The sequence below is a fragment of the Lissotriton helveticus genome, chromosome 8, assembly GCF_964261635.1.
Source record: "Lissotriton helveticus chromosome 8, aLisHel1.1, whole genome shotgun sequence".
Classification (NCBI taxonomy): domain Eukaryota; kingdom Metazoa; phylum Chordata; class Amphibia; order Caudata; family Salamandridae; genus Lissotriton; species Lissotriton helveticus.
In genome coordinates this window covers 1,310,448,155-1,310,464,348 of record NC_136069.1, presented here as the reverse complement: position 1 = coordinate 1,310,464,348, position 16,194 = coordinate 1,310,448,155, and the positions used below count along the sequence as shown (strand labels likewise).

The 16,194-nt window shown below is 45.1% G+C and overlaps 1 protein-coding gene across 2 annotated transcripts in view; it reads left to right on the top strand.

Moving 5' to 3' along the window:
- Positions 1–16,194, top strand: part of MED14 (mediator complex subunit 14) — a 941,548-nt gene that overhangs the window by 242,630 nt on the left and 682,724 nt on the right. For both annotated transcript variants that reach the window (XM_078658290.1, XM_078658289.1), the window contains exon 12: positions 9,451–9,529. In XM_078658290.1, coding sequence (XP_078514416.1) covers positions 9,451–9,529 — 79 coding nt within the window. The remainder of the gene's footprint in view (positions 1–9,450; positions 9,530–16,194) is intronic.

Genomic DNA, 16,194 nt, shown 5'->3' with positions numbered 1-16,194 from the left:
GTAGCCCAACACTGCACCAGTTCAGAAAGGACATCAAGACCCGACTCTTGGAATTACTCCACCGGAGCTGTTCACACCCTCCCACCCCTCTCAGCACCTTGAGACCCTCACAGGTGAGTAGTGCATTTTACCAACGTTGATTAATTGATTGTATAGTCTGGGAATACCATAATTTCTGAGTTGTCGTATCGCACTTCCCCTTTGCGCCGTGTTTCCTGGAGGAACATGTTTCAATCTAAGAAATAGAGGAGCTTCGCTATTATGGGTCGAGGTTGGGCTTCTGGGGGTGGCTTATCATCCATTGTCCTGTGCGCCCGTTCTGTTACAAAAGATACAGAGAATTGATCAGAGGGAAGGGTGTCCTTCAACCAGTTAGTCAAGAACACTCCCACATTAGTGCCCTCAACCCCTTCTGGGAAGCCTACAAAGCGAAGGTTATTTCTTCGTGTGTGATTTTCCTGTATCTTCAAGGCGCCACACAAAGTACTTGTTAGTGGTTCAGAGCTACTCTACTCCTTTCTCAAGGTCTTGCACTATGTCCTCCACTTCTGAAAGTCTGTTTTCTCCCACTGTGACCCTCCTGGAGACATTGCGTATGTCTTGTTGCAGAAGGGAGACCTCTGTACAGACTCTTGCGATGGCTGAATCGCCTATAGTAGTGTAGCATTGTTTGGCATAGAATGAGTGTCTTCTTCCGGGTTCATCGAGGGGTTCCACGACCTTGGTATAGCGCCTCTGTCGCCTACGCGGCTCCTTTGCGACAGCCGACTCTGCGGACGAGCAGGTACTCTGTTCTGGGGCCAAGCACCCCCAGGGAGGGTACTCTCATCCCTCTGGTACTGGAGGGGCACTCAACACCTCTGTGTCAGTGGTGCCATTATATGCCTGCAACCCAACCGGCAAGCTGTTCAATCCGTGCACGCCACCATTTTTTGCCACTACAGTCTGCTCCCTGTCTGCAGGTGCCTGACTGGTTTGTGGCGATCCCAAGGCTGGGAACCATCAACCAGCAATTCAGGACGGCTGCGCCATTATCATTGTAAGCAGAACATAGTTGGATGGCCCTTGTTGAGTTAGGATGGGAGTCTGATCTTTCTTGTTCAGCTGGAGCTCGCGGAGAGTGCGGCTACCCGGCCAAGTTGTTGGCCTCGACCCCTCTAATCACTCGCATTATGTTATTGTAAACCTGGGCTCAATAGAAAATGTATCTTGGAATAGTAAAATGTCTAATTTGGGAGGTGAGGAGTGGGGATCATGTGATACTGTCCATTTAAAAAGCTATATTTCTGTTGAGCTTCATGCACATATTCTAAAGCACATCATATTTGGAGCTTTATTTCCAGAATAACCAGCAATATAAGCACTGGATTAGCTGTGAAGAGCACTCATGCTATGAAGTACGCTCAAAACAGAAAAAAACACAAGAAGCTTGAGATGCTTGTGACTTATCAAGTGAGTTCTCAGGGAATCTTGCTTCAAGCAAATTAGGCAAACTTTAGGTTCTATATTAGCCTCTGTCTACACACCTGTGCTTAATTTGAGCCGGTGGTTGACCTGGAGGCCACCAGTATTCCTTTTTGCAGACCAACACTTATTTTTTGGCATTAAGCAAGAGGGAAAAACACACAAAGCAGAAAGCCAGAGAAAGCAGGCACATTCGTTGCAAAGGGGGAAAGCTTGAACCTGCAAAAGTGAGCTAAAGAGGCAAGGAATGTCTGGCAGTGGATTAAAGAGACCAGAGGTGGTTTTAAGGAGATGCAGACTTGGTATTCGTCGTTCATTGCATCATTTGCTGGCTTCCCAGCTGAGCTCCCAGCACTCGTATTTAACTAGTTAAGCAATGCACAATACAAACCCAGAGTGAGAATATTTATAAACTATATAAAGGCCACTCCTATCAACATATAAGACTGTGAGCATAAAGCAGGATCAGATATAGAAGTACCTGGATTATGTCGCAGTAGTGGAATGGAAGACAAGCTCTGTTAAAATTGGAGTACATACATTGGAGGATATAGCCTAAACATTTACCTAGGATCACAAGATTGTTACTAATAGAATGGATGAGCGGAAGTAATACACCAAGAAACAGCATTTGTATTTTGAGGTTTCTGGAGAGGGGTGAACTGGGTGCCATGGAGCCAAGTGCTCTTAACGTTAATTTAGAATCTTTTCCCATTTACAGATGTCTTTTTAATAGTAAAAACTCACTAATCTCTTGACCCCAGAATACATTCTGGAGATAACCCAAGGCCAATAGATGTGTATATTTTGAAATATAGGCATGATGACTCTATATAAAGGGTTGTCATGGAGGGTGATAAGCTAAAAATTATGAGAATTGTAAGTCTGATTTACCCAGATAAAACTGCCTTTTGTAGCCTAACAGGCTAAAACTGTAAAAATACAATTTATCTGTATTGGAAAAAAGGCATTCAAAGCAAATAGTTAGTAAAAATGTATCTGTACAAAAGTGCCCTTTTTGACAAGATGTGTGCCATGTCGTGTTTTCACTTTCGTCTGCACCAAGACACGTAGCCTAGAGTGGCAGTTTGCATGATCTCAGTGTGGGGGCCCTTAGGGTGGCATCATTTGTTCTGCCACCCTTAGGGACCCTCTTTAGTACCTCAGGCCCGAAGTACCAGGGGTACCACTTACTAGGGGCTTTCAGAAGGTACCAAAGGTATTGATAATTAGGAGAACCAATTGTACAGTTTTGGGAAAGAGATCTGGCACTGGGGGCTGTTTAGGAGGAACCCAGTGTACTTCCAGTTGAAATCACATCAAATACCAGGCAAAAAGTGGGGTGGCCATGTTGAAAACTTCACTTTTCTACACAACTTCCTCTCAAACGTAAGAGGATGAGACTAACCTTTCCCAAGAGAGTGTTCATCTTCTAAGTGGAAGAACCTGGAAAGGCATTCACATGGTCAGCCCAGGTCGGTGTTCCAGTGTAAAATCGTACCTTGTAGGGAGATGGTCCACCTGAACAGTCTAAGATTTTGGCTTTGATTTGCATCAGCAATCTGAGAGGCTTGTGGTCAGTTTGAACAAGGAAGTAAGAGCTAAACCAGTATGGCCTCAACTTCTTCAGGGAGCAAACCATAGCAAAGGCTACCCTCAGTATGGCACTCCAAAGCAACAGGTGGATCTTGGCCATCGTCATTTTTTAGGAGCGCTCCTATTACATGATCAGAGGCTTCTGTCTGCACTATGAACTGCTTCGAACAATCTGTTTTATGGGTGCTGAGCGCATTGCTTCCTTCAGATTGTCAAAAGACTTTTGACAGCTCACTGTCCAGATTACTTTTTTGGGCATTTTCTAGGATGTCATTTCTGTGAGGGGTCCACATAAGACCCATACCCCTTCACAAACCTCCTGTAATGCCCAGTCAAACCAAGGAACACATTACCCAAGTCTGGGTGGTTGGAGCTACCCAGCCCACAATAGTCTGGATCTTGGGTTGGAAGGGTTGAACTTGGCCTCCACCTACCAGGTGGCCCAAATTTACAACGGAGCCTTGTCCTTTCTGGCACTTGCTTTCTTTGAAAGTGAGATCTACATTACGGAGAGCCTACAGGACCTTACCTAGGTGGATCAGGTGATCCTGCTGAGGGGAGGTAAAGACAGCAATATGGTTGATAGACTGCACTAAACTCCAGTCCGGCTAGGACCTTTGTTCACCAACCGTTGGATGGTGGCCGGGACATTCTTTAGTACATAGGGTATAGCAGTGAACTGATAATACCCATCTGGGGTTGAGAATGCAGATTTCTTTTTTGCTGCCTGTACCCTGATGTCAAATCAAAAGTACTTGCAAACTTAGCTGCCCCATATCAGTCAATTCGTCAGCCATAGGAATTGTGTTTGTATCTTACTTGGTCACTGCACTGAGGCCCCTGTAGTCCACACAAAACCTCAACTCAATTTTACCTCCCTGGCTATTCGATTTGGGGAGTAAGACAACAGGGCTGGCACAGGGGTTCTCAGAGGGTTCAATGACTTCCAATTCCAGCATCTATTTTACTTCACCTTTGATGCTGTCTTTGACTTTATCAGACTGCCTGTGGATTTTATTTTTGACAGGTAGGCTGGCTGTGCCCAGTGTCCACACCATGTGTACACCAGCTTGTCTGGCCAGTGGGTGAATGAGAAGAACTCCGCATACTGTTGCAGGACTAGCCTGCAGTCAGCCTGCTGTTGGGAAGAGAGGGTGTCTGAAAAGACCACTCCCTCAACTGACACATCTTTAGGTTTGTGAGAAGCTCAGGGAGAGGTTCACTCTCTTCCTCCCGATTCTCATCAGTGACCATCAGCATGTCCACCTCAGCCCTGTTGTGAAAGAGTTTAAGGTGGTTCACTTGGATGACCCTTGTGGGGTTCCTGCAAGTGCCAAGGTCTACCAAATCGGCAACCTCTCTTTTTCTTTCTTTGTTAGGGTAGGGCTCACTCCATTTGTTCTAGAGGGCCCTAGGATCCATAAACTCCAAAACCCACACCTTCTGCTATGTTTGGAACTCCACCAGTTCAGTCCTCTGGTCATACCAGAGGTTCTGGAGCTCTTGGCTGTCCTTGAGGTTTTTAGATGCGTTTTCCATGTATTCCGCCATCCTCAAAAGTAGGCCAACATATAGTCCACTATGTCTTGCTTAGGCTCTTTGAGAGGTCACATTGTGCCTTTCTTCACCAGACACAATGGCCCCCTTACAGGATGTCCAAACAGAAGTTCAAAGTGGAGAAACCCTACTTCCTTCTGTGGCAATTCTCTGTAGGCAAAATGCAGGCATGGCAGTAAGACATCCCATATCCTGAGTTTTTCAGGGAGTCCCATGATCATGCATTTCAAGGTTTTGTTGAATCTCTCAACTAAACTATTTATTTGTGTGAGATATGGGGTGGTGAACTTGTAAGTCACTCCACATTCAGCCCACATGTGTTTCAGGTAGCCAGACATGAAGTTTGTACTTCTGTCTGACACCACCTCCTTAGGGAAACCCACCCTGGTAAAGATACCAACGAGGGCCTGAGCCACTGCAGGAGCAGTAGTGTCCTAGGGGATATTGCTTTAAGGTATCTGGCGTGATCCACCACCACCAGTATAAATCTGTTCCCTGATGCAGTTGGGAGGACTAGGGGGCGAACAGTGTCAACCCCTACCCTTTCAAAGGGAACCCCAACCACTGGAAGTGGGATTAAGAGGGCTTTTGGGCATCCACCTGCTTAGAAATTGGCTTGGCAGGTGGCACATGAGTTGCAAAACTCCTTCCCCTTCTGGAACCTACCTGGCCAGCAGAAGCAGGTAACTAACCTACCCCAAGTTTTGGCCTTGACACGATGCCCAGCTAAGGGAATGCCACAAGCCAAACTGAGCAGGAACTCTCTATATATCTGAGGCACTACCATGGCCTTAGAGGCACCAATTTTGGGGTCTGTATTCCCGCGGGAAAAGGGGGGGGGAGACAGGAAGGGGACCTGCTCCTGATAGCAGGAGAAGCAGGGGGTCGCGCTTCAAAGGCGGTAAGACCAAGGGTACAGACATGTGTATTATGGTGGCAGGCTGGTGTTTATCAGTCAGGAACCCACCAGTGAGTGGCTTGGTTCAGGGGCCCACTGTAGAAGGGACCCCCTGAGTGCATGAAATAACCTGAGACTGGAATCGGGGCAGGTTTATTATTCTGAGATATTTGATACCAAATATTTAAGGATTCAGTAAAGCCATTATGGTTCTAGGAAACCAGTTTCTCGCCATATACTCGGTATGGCTTTACTGTGTACTTATAATATTTATGAATGGCCCTGCATTAAGGGTGACTTGCATAGGCCTCAAGCAGTACTGGGTAGGCATGGCACACGGATGTGTGCCATGTCGGCTCGCCACTTTTATCTGAATCAAAACATGCAGGCTACAATGGCAGTGGTGCATGTTTGTGGTGAGAGGCCTCTGAGGCTGGCATAATACATGCTGCAGCCCTTAGAGGCCTTTCTCTGGCTACCATGCCCGTGGTAGCATGGGTACCCCTTGCAGGTAGGCAAGAGTTGTGCCAATTGTGGTAACAATGGTACAGATTAGGGAAAAGAAAACAGGCCCTGGGAACATGATTTGCAGGCACCAAGGGCACACTCAGTCAAAGTGTATGAGAAATCTGGCAAAAAGTGGGGTAGTTACTGCAACAGAAACCCACTTTCATACACCAGTGCATAAATGAACAGGATGAAAATGGAAATACGGTGTAGGATTTGAGAAAAAACTGAGTACGGTAGGCACTAAAGACCATATGATAGTCTCCACCCTCCTAAGAGGGTTAACACCCCTCAATGGTCTGTCAAACAACAGCAACACCAGCAAAGTCAATCACGCCACCAGAGAAAGCCTTTGAAGAGATTGAGCGAGCAGCAGCCATCTGAGGCATTGGAAAGTCACCTCCCCAATATGTGACTACTTCCGTCCCCCTTTGTGTTAGTCACTCTGATGGTAGCAAGCATCATAACCCATCTAGAAGAGTTGCAGAAAGTAACGAAAGTCGTGAATGTTGTTCACAATGGATACTATCTGATACTCAAATCTACACCTCCATGTTTACCACCAAGAAATTTCTCTCAATATCATTGAGAGCAGCTTCAACCATAAGTAAGCACTTTACTAGAGAAAGATGCAGTGGATGTAGTACCATATCACCAAAAAGGGACATGGGCTTATTCTGTTGCCCTTGGGTTCGAAAGAAGGGGCCAAAACAGAAATTCAGATCGAAACAAAGGAATAAAGGAGAGGGTCAGTGTAGGAGAGTGGGTATCTTTTGCAGTAACCTCCCCACTTTTTGCTGGATCTCTGATGCAATTTGACTGAGTGTGCCTGGGTTCCTGCCAATCCGGTCCCTCCCCTTTACGCCTGTAGCCTCTACCTGAAGGGTCCCCCCTGCGACCAGGTTTTGGTGAGAAAACCAGATGCCAAAAGACACCCCTACACCCGCAGCCCCTGCCCTTGGGGTTCCCAACCGACGTTGTCCTGGTATTCCCCCCACTATCCAACTTCCCTCTCCAGTTGTGGCATTCTTTCAGCCAGCCTTCAGAACCGAGTCTGCAGTAGTTTTCTCCAACTGAGGATCTCCATTAGATTCAACGGGAGCCCACCGATGCCTCCTCTGCACCCACCTACCTCTTTGTCGCTGGTGGTGCTGTCTCTGTGCTCTTTGGTGACCCCTCCAGTGCTGATCTTAACACCCGAGCCTGTCCCCCTGAACAACCGATACTTGCCTGTAACTGGTGCCTCTTTGAGGAGCTCTCAGCCTCCATAGGATAACATTGGGCCCAGTGACCTCTGCATCCGGCCGCCCCAGTCCTGCTGGTGGCGCTCTACGTACCTCGGTCCGACCCTTGACCATTGTTGACCAAAATCCCTGGAGACTAAAACTCAGAACCGATGACTTACCTGTACGTTTACTCACATTTCTTTTTCCCATAGGATTGCATTGGTCTCACTGTATTGTACTAAGTATGATCCTAAATACAAAGTATCTCTTTCTGTTTTGAAAAGCAATTCATGCACATGCAAAGTATTGTTTGATGCTATACAAACCTATTGCCAGTTATTTGAAAATATTGCAGAAAAGACTACTTACCTGTCACTGAGTTCAACTTGGTTCCTAGCAATAAAAGTAACTAAAGTAATATTTTTCTACAAACATTGGCCTGGAGTCAGTCATTGAGTGTGTGTTCCTTCCTTGTATGAGTATGTACACTAAATGCATTCACACTACCCTCTGATAAGCCTAACTGCTCAGCCCGCCTACCACTAAATTGAGAGTAATGTATTATCTCCTTGAACCTCTGCAGTACCTTTGGGGACTCGCTCTAACCTGTGCACACTAAACCTCTTTTTGGTATAGTATATACAGAGACAGCTTTCCACAGTCAGGGTATTGGCTTTACATCAATTGAATCAAGGGAACTATATGTGTGCCATATTATGTGGATTTGTTTCCCTTCTGTTGATTTCTGAAATTGCACACTGCCTATACCCTGATCCTCACACCAGCAGTTCTGGTACTAGATGAATAAAATCTTGGGAAAATGTTGGTCAGGGCGCGGATTCAGCTTGTGAACTATGAGAATTGAGCTATTCTCTCTAGCCTTCTTGATGGCTGCAAAGGCAGTGTACAGAGATGGTGCAAAGGCCTCCTGTGGTGTACTCTTCATCTATGAATTGTTAGTATCCATTACATTTGCCATTATGTAATTTCCCTGCTGATTCCGGGACCCATTGTCCATGTGGTATTCTGATTCTTTGTTTATGATTTATCCATGTTTATGCTAGGATGGTGCTGAGTCAGCACTAGAGAACCAGCCCTTGATTTTTAATTTCTGTTGTCAAGTTAAATGCGTACGTATATGCAATATTTTATTATGATGCATCATTCTGTTACATTGCTACGTTATATTTAATGTGGAGGATACCTTGCATGAGGTATTTTGTGGTAATAAGTAATAGGAGGGACCAGGAGCTCTTTGATGACACTGAGGCCCCCATATCTGGGATCAAGACAGAGTCCTTGGAGTTTGTGCAGGACCTTTTCACGGAATGTCCTGAGCTAATTTTTTTGTCTTAAAACACTCCAGTATCTCCGATAGTTGGGATTGGTTGATAGGGAAGGTGCTTAAGAATAATTTTTTGTGGATGTTTTCTTTTTGTGAGCAATACCAGTAATGTTGACAAGCTTAAGCAGGTGCACAGAACTGGGTTGAATGTACATTTGCTTGGTGTCCAGAAATTGGAATTGGGGTTTTCTGTAGCCTAGGGACGACTTTTTTTTTTTTTCTTTTTGAAACGTATCCATTAGTTGGTCCTTTGTCTGATTCTGCTTATGGCAGCATGAGCACTATTCCCTTTATTATATATGGAAGACGTTTTCTGCACTTTTGCCTTTAATCAGGCAACATTATTATAGGTTTTACCTACGTCGTATGATTGCTGTTCTCGAACATTGGATCTTCAGCTACCCTTCAAATCAAGGAAGCTACATGGGGTCAAAGTTTTATTGTTACCTGAGGCCCACCTGATTGATTTTAGAACAGAATTGGCCAAGCGTTGAGTTACAACTAGATTCTTCTCTTAATTCTCTGCATATTTACAATGTTTTGTAATTTTGACACATGAAGGCCTATCTTTATAAATCTTAAAAGCTGGGCACATTTACTGTTAATTAAAGAGGTCAGTTGATTACACTAACTTAAATAATGTATTTACCAAATTACAAATCTGTGTTTCCCAAATTATAAATGTGTGTGTTAAATTGAGAATGTAGTACTCGAATGTGGACAGGAGTATCTGCCTAATTCAGTTAATTGTATGCTGAGATTCTGTTTTGGGAACTGTTTTGACCCAATATAGTTATTGTTTTATAACATTGGAGCCTAATAGTTTATAAAATAAATGACAACTGATATTTTTCTAGATCAGCCAACACTTGATGACATTGAGAAGTCTATCAATGATGATATGAAGCGCATCATTCCTTGGCTTCAGCAGCTCAAGTAAGTTATTTGGGGAAACATTAATTATATAGGCCAAGGACAAAGTGGTACAGATAGGCTTTGACAATGTGTTGGTACCAAACCCCACTGTATAGTGTGATGAGCCAGGACCTATTACCTTTTGCCTCACTGGTTTCTGAATCTGAAACATGTTTTTTCGTAGGCTGTTAGCTGATTGCCATTACCTCCCTTGTTGATTAACAACTTTAAAAAATATAGAATACTGTTTACCAATGTGTGGTTTCAGAACCATAAGTGATACTTAAGTCTGTTCAGTTGGTTTACGTAATGAATAAGAATATGCAAGTTGCCATGGTTCTTGGCATCGTATTGTCAACAATAGTTCCACACGATGCCCTTAAAGAGCTCTCAGCTGTGCTTTACTGATCGTAAATGGCTTCTGTTGGCTTTTGTGAAGCCTTTTTTCTGGGGCCTTAGGATCTGAGGGACAACAGGACAATTATTCTAACAATTATTGTATCCAGTAAGTGACACCTCAGGAACCAGACACTGCTGTGATCTCACTGAATTCCGAGAATGCCAGTTTTACACATTGCTTCTTTGGGGTCACCACTGGTGAGGCACTCTAGGCCTATTCTGGTGTAGTGTGGAGAACTAAGGGCTACATGTACGAAGCTTGGTGTTTGTGATTACCAAATGGCACATTTTTGCGATTCGATGTTTGGTAATCGCAGACAATCGTGTACAAAAGTGTGTTTTACTCTTTCTGTGATTCCCACTTGGTCGCAAATAGACCTACCTCATAAATAATAATGAGGTAGGTCTCAGTTCGCAAACCCTTGGGAATCGTAAAAATCATAGGGATGATGTCCTTCTGGGGTCAGCAGACCACCGTGTCTATGATTGCTTTTAAATGAAGCAATATTCTTCTTTTAATGTAGCCTATGCGTTTAAAAAGCAAAAACAATTAAACGTTTGTTTCATTTTTTGTGACCACTGCCTTTTTTTTTTATTCTCAAATCGGAAGGGGTCCCTTTGGGACCCCTTCCTAGTTGTGAATGGCTTATCCCCAACTTTGAGTTGGTGGGAAGTGCAAATGTTTTGCAACTGTATTTTGGTCGCAAACATTTGTACGCACCGATGTGATTCAGTATTTGGAAGGATCACCCTAAGTACACCTCTTCCAAATACCGATTGGCAAACCCAAATTGAGATCCAGTAATAGGTTACTGATTCGCAGTTAGGGTTTTGTACATTTGAAAATGCCTTTGTGCTTTAATAAACAGGCCGATTCCGCTAAACGGCACTTTTGCGACCACAAAAAGGATTTGTACATATGGCCATAGTTTGAATATGGAGAACACGTTACTGCACACAGTGAGTAGGTTGTCCTGGTAATATTGTCACTTAACAAAAAGTAAAAAGCCTTTTCACACTTATAAATTTAATAGAGCAGTAACACTGTGTTTCTTTTTAGCCTCTACATGAGTGGCTTCAAAACTACATATGCTGCCTATGTCTAATTGTTCTTTGTTTTCAAGATGACCCTAAAGTTTGTATGCACTGACTTAAAAACGTTAGCTTAAGCACATTAGCTTTCTCGCATAGGTGCAGTGTATTGCCAGAGGAGGTAAGTCATAGAGTTCTGTGCAGGCAGTCATTACAACCTGTTGGAAACTAGGATCTGCTTTCATGGTCACCCCCACTTTTTGCTGGTGTCATTCTGTTTTTCTGCTAGTCTGACTGGGATCCCGCTAATCAGGACTCCAGTCTCTGTACTTCTTCCCTAAATTGGACATGGTGAGTATTTAGGTACCCCCAGATTGGCTACTGATGTACCCTTGTAAGTCCCTAGTATATGGTACTAAGGTACCCGGGGCATAGGTACACCAGGGGTCCCCCATGGGCTGAAGCATGTATTATGCCACCCATGAGAGACCACTCAAATTGTGACTACAGGCCTGCCATTACAGCCTGTGTAAGCTGATGCTAGCACCACTTACGACAGATATGTTTCCTTATATCTGAGGTCACTGCATGTAAAACCTAATAGTCAATCCTAAGGCATTGTTAAAAATGTGAGGGTGCCCCTGCATGAGCAAGACACCCCTACAATCCACGTAGTCCATTCTCCCGGGTTGTAAGTGCATCAGCCATTACAATACATAGTGGCCATAAGTCATTATACAATGGCTAACTCTAAACTGGCTGTAACAAACCCTATTGTGTTTGGTATCAAACATGTTGGAATCCTACTCAACACCTTAAACGGTGTTTGAGGTATGACTCCATGCTCTGCAAAGCTCCTCCAGGAGGCCCTCAGTTTTCCTGGTACCAGTCTTCTAGACCCGGATAGCAAACTATGGCTGCTGCCAACCAGAGACCCGATTCTGCCCTCCTGCTGCTGAGCCAAGCTCGTGCAGGGTAAGGTAGGACAATAGGTTTCCTGTCACAGGGAGGTATGACCACCTCCCAGACAGGCCTTAGTATATTGGGCCAGGGTGGGGGCGCTTGCCAGCGGCTCTAGATTGCTTTAAAGGGCACATTTGGTGCCCTCCTTGCATACTCCAGTTGGAACCAGTTCAGGGAGCCATTGGCCTCCGCTCTTGCGCAAAACTGGACTAAGGACATGGGAGTATCCTCCCCACTGTCCAGCCCCTCCTGTGGGAGGGACTCCTGAAACGTCCCTACCCCTTCCTTAGGATACTAAAGGGCTTACCTGTGGGTAGTTACTTTGATTTGCTGTGGGGCAAGTTTCAGATCTGAAATCACTTCATCTTCAACTGTCTGGGCACCCTGGACTTCATTGGACTTTGCTTTGGGAACCGAGACTGCAACTGGGAAGACTCCTGCTGCTCCTGGTCTCATCATCCTGCCAGTCTTCTGTGCCTGTGCTCCATACAGGTTCTTCACAAGGCCTGTTGACATCCAAGACACCCGAAGAAATCTCACTTGAAGGGAAGGAGTCTCTTCGCTGCATCTGCAGGCACCGCAAGAAACTGACCAATCTGCTGTTCCTGTGCTTCTACGGACTCCAAAAGGTTCAGCAACAAAGGTGGTGGTTCTGGAACTCCCTCGAGGCCTGCAGTGGTGTCTACACAGCAAGTTTGAAGCCAATATCCCTTGTCGGAACCTCTGGAGCAGTACCCCTGTGCACTGTGTCGACTTGCTGTTGCCAAGGCTTGTTGACACACCTCACCAGAGATGTTCGGGCTCCAAGAATCTCTATCCTCAAGCTTCTCTTACTACCAAGATCTTCGCCTGCACTGCATCCTCTGCTCCGTGGGCCTTCATCTTTTAGTGAGCTGTTCGATGTCCTCTTGTGACTCCATGCCTTTGGCACATGGGTCCTCTTGAGGTTCTTCTTTGGCTCCAGTGGCCTCCCCTTCTTGCTTGGGGCTGCTCTGATTTACCTGCCGGTGTTGAGTCCCTTGGACCTTGCTGGTCACAACACTGCACCTTTTTCGCATACATTTTTGGTTGCCGTTGCCAAGGCTTGTTGGATCCCTCGAGGGACACCAATCCCCTGGCTTTTGACATCCGACGTGGGACTGCACATGAATGGCTCCTGGTCTTTCCCAGCGTCGCCTGATCCGCACAGCTGCAGCTCAAAGGGTGGCGTCAAGTCTCCTGCATCTCCGACATCGGTGGGCAATCGTTTCCCATGCCTCCTGGTCACTCCTGAGTGACGTAGACTCTGTCCCCTCTGCTTACAGGTACCTTTTATCTTGAATCCACCTCTGGGTTCCACCGGACTCTTTCACCATCTTTGCCAGCGGCATATTCACTGAAATCCTCCATTGTGGTCTACAGTGGTTTCCGACGCCAGCCTTCCCTGGTGTAGGTATCCTGGATCCTGTGGTATCCACAGGTGGGGTGACTCTCAAGCCTTCCATCTTCCACTGAGTTTCTTCAGGGTCCTCTGGGAAGGGTCCTTCTTCTTAAAAACTGCAACCATGCCTTACCCATTGACTTGTATTGAGCACACAGTCATGTTCTCACCCTGCACACGGCCTCCGTGGGGTTTCTGGATACTTACCTTGGGTGGTACCTTGGGTCCCCGGCTCTTCTACTTCTTCTGGGTCCAGTCTTGACTTAGGCCGTGGTTCGCATTCCACTTTATTAGTATATGGTTTGGTCTCGCCCTGGAGACCACTGTGTATTGTGAAGCCCTTATGTGTTCCATTACTAAAGCATTGTGTGCATTGTGATTATATCTCCGGGTAGGAGATATTGCAATGAGTTTCTTTAACCTCTTCCATGCTCATGACGAGCTCAGCTCGTCATAAGGCATGGTGCTCGTGTGCTCATGACGAGCTCAGCTCGTCATGAGCCGCGCAACGCTCCCACATGGAGCTAATTCCCCCGCTGTGCTGAACGTACTGAAAAACGGTCACGGGGCTCTCTGCGTGCTCCCCCCCCAGCACAGCGGGGGAATTACCCCCGCTGCGAAGGGGCTAATAAATACATATTTTTATAAATGCGCTGTGTGGTTATTTTTCACTTAACCTACACTATATGATTAGTACTGGTAAAACAAGGTGCATTACACTCCTTCTGGATTAAGCCTAAAGGCTGATCTCCCCATCTACCACTTACAGAGCTTTCTAAGGTTGTCTAAGACCACGAAAATCACCATAAGCGTTGTCTGGATTAGTGCAGGCTGCTACACTTAAATAAGTGGGCACCATATACTAAGCCTGCCTCCTACGCAAGCCTTACTGTTTGTTTGGTGGATGCACTGCTGCTCTTTGGGGGGTTAGCTTATGACTCTTTATGCCCATTAAAATACCATTAATTTTAGTATACTGTTGTTTTCATAATAATGTAGAGGATTCTACTTCTGACCAGAGCCTCCTGCATTCAGTTTTTTCGATATGAACCATGGATTTAATATTGCTTTAATGACAAAGATATCAAAATGCATTCACTCATTTATAAACTGGCACACTGAAGTTATGTACTTTGTACTAGTGAAAGAAGATCTGTTCTATTTTGAACAGTCCTTATACCATGTACAGTGAGATTGAGGCCTGGCCTTAGGCCCTCTTCCCAGCTCTTCTCTGCTTATGGCCAACCTTGTTGGGGCGTTCAAGCCCTGCTCTGCACAAATTTTGTCTACCAACATTTTTATTACTTTAAAATCAGGGAGCTGGTAAGCGACAGAGAAGCTTGATGGGATAAATAAACAGATGTGGAAAGGAGATGCTGTACATATTCAGACATCTCCCCCTTCAGCTATTCTAATCCCCTTTTAAAAATACATAATGCCCAAAATTGCTTAATACCCATTTCTGCCTCAAATTTCTGTCCCACTTGTTTCATACCAGCATTAACATGTCAATGCTTATTTACTTCCGTCTGCTTATCAGGCAAGGCTTTAATTTCAGCAGTGCATTTAGCAACAAATTGAAGTTCAAGAGTGCCTTACTTTTGTCTTAAATACAAAATGTTGCGCTCTGGTTGTTCATTAGACCTCTGTGGTGACGCTGCAGTTGATCGCTTGAGATTTAATTGGCAGACTGGTTCTGGTGTTGGAAGTACGTTTCACTCTACATGTTAGAATGTTTTACTGACTTGAATGAAGATGTTTGAGAACACATAGAAGTTTGGTCCTGATTTAAACTTACTAGAGCACCAATCATAATTTCTGTGACAACAAGAAACCCCTCACACACTAAGAATCCCTTAGTGTCATGCTTCATCATGGGGGTCTTCCCGTCCCTCTACGGGGCGGGGCGTGCTGCGACCTACGAGCTACGTGGGAGCACTAATAGTTGTGACAGTAGGCTATGTGTGGTGTAGTGTAGGTGATATCAGTGAAGTGTAGGGACCTATATATGTGAATGCAACATTAAAAATTCCCTGGCTAGTAGAAAAATATTATTTATTCACTTCTCTGGCTGGGAACATTAAAAAGGGGTTCAGTTGGTAGAGCTTCTTATGCTTGCTACCTACCTGGTCAACATGTTTCGTAAGCAGTCCCCTACTGCTTACTCATCAGGACCTCTGATGGTCCCTACTGAAAAAATACTCAATTTTGAATTCTAAATAGTATGCCTAAAGTCCTACAACTAAGTAGCAAAAATCGGCTACCTAGTTTGGCTTCCTGGCTTGAGTGGGCCCAAAGTGAAGCGTAGAAAAAACGGACCTAATGTGGTCTTGGTAAGACGCATCTAGCGTGCCTCATGAGCTGGCAAGCGAAGGGTTTTCCACGCGGTAAAGTTACCACTTCATAGAGCAATGCCTTAGTCATACCCTTGTGCCGCTCCGAGGGAATCCCAGATTCAGTTGAAGTAGCTGACAGATTGGGAAGGACTTGGTTTACTTGGAATAAACCTATCTGAGAAGAAACAGATGTCTTAGTGAGATTTACTACAACATTTTGGTGACAATCTTCCAGTTCAGCCTCTAAAACGGCCTGTTATCCAAAGAACCTGTGTTTCACTTGTTCAGCGTGGCCTGCTGCCTCATGACTTAGATCTCAAGGTATTTCTGCTTCCTACTTATATCTTATATTGAAAACCCTGTGTGCTCATAAAAAGCTTTCCGCGTTAAATTGCTGCCTCAGTTCATTTTGAATGACTGTTTTGAAGTTCTGCGTGCGAGTTCGTCATTTGAAATGTGATTGGATAGGAGAAAAGGCATCAGTGCTTGCTTTGGAATGTGTCTCAGCATGTATTGTGGCCCCCTCCATTGCATAA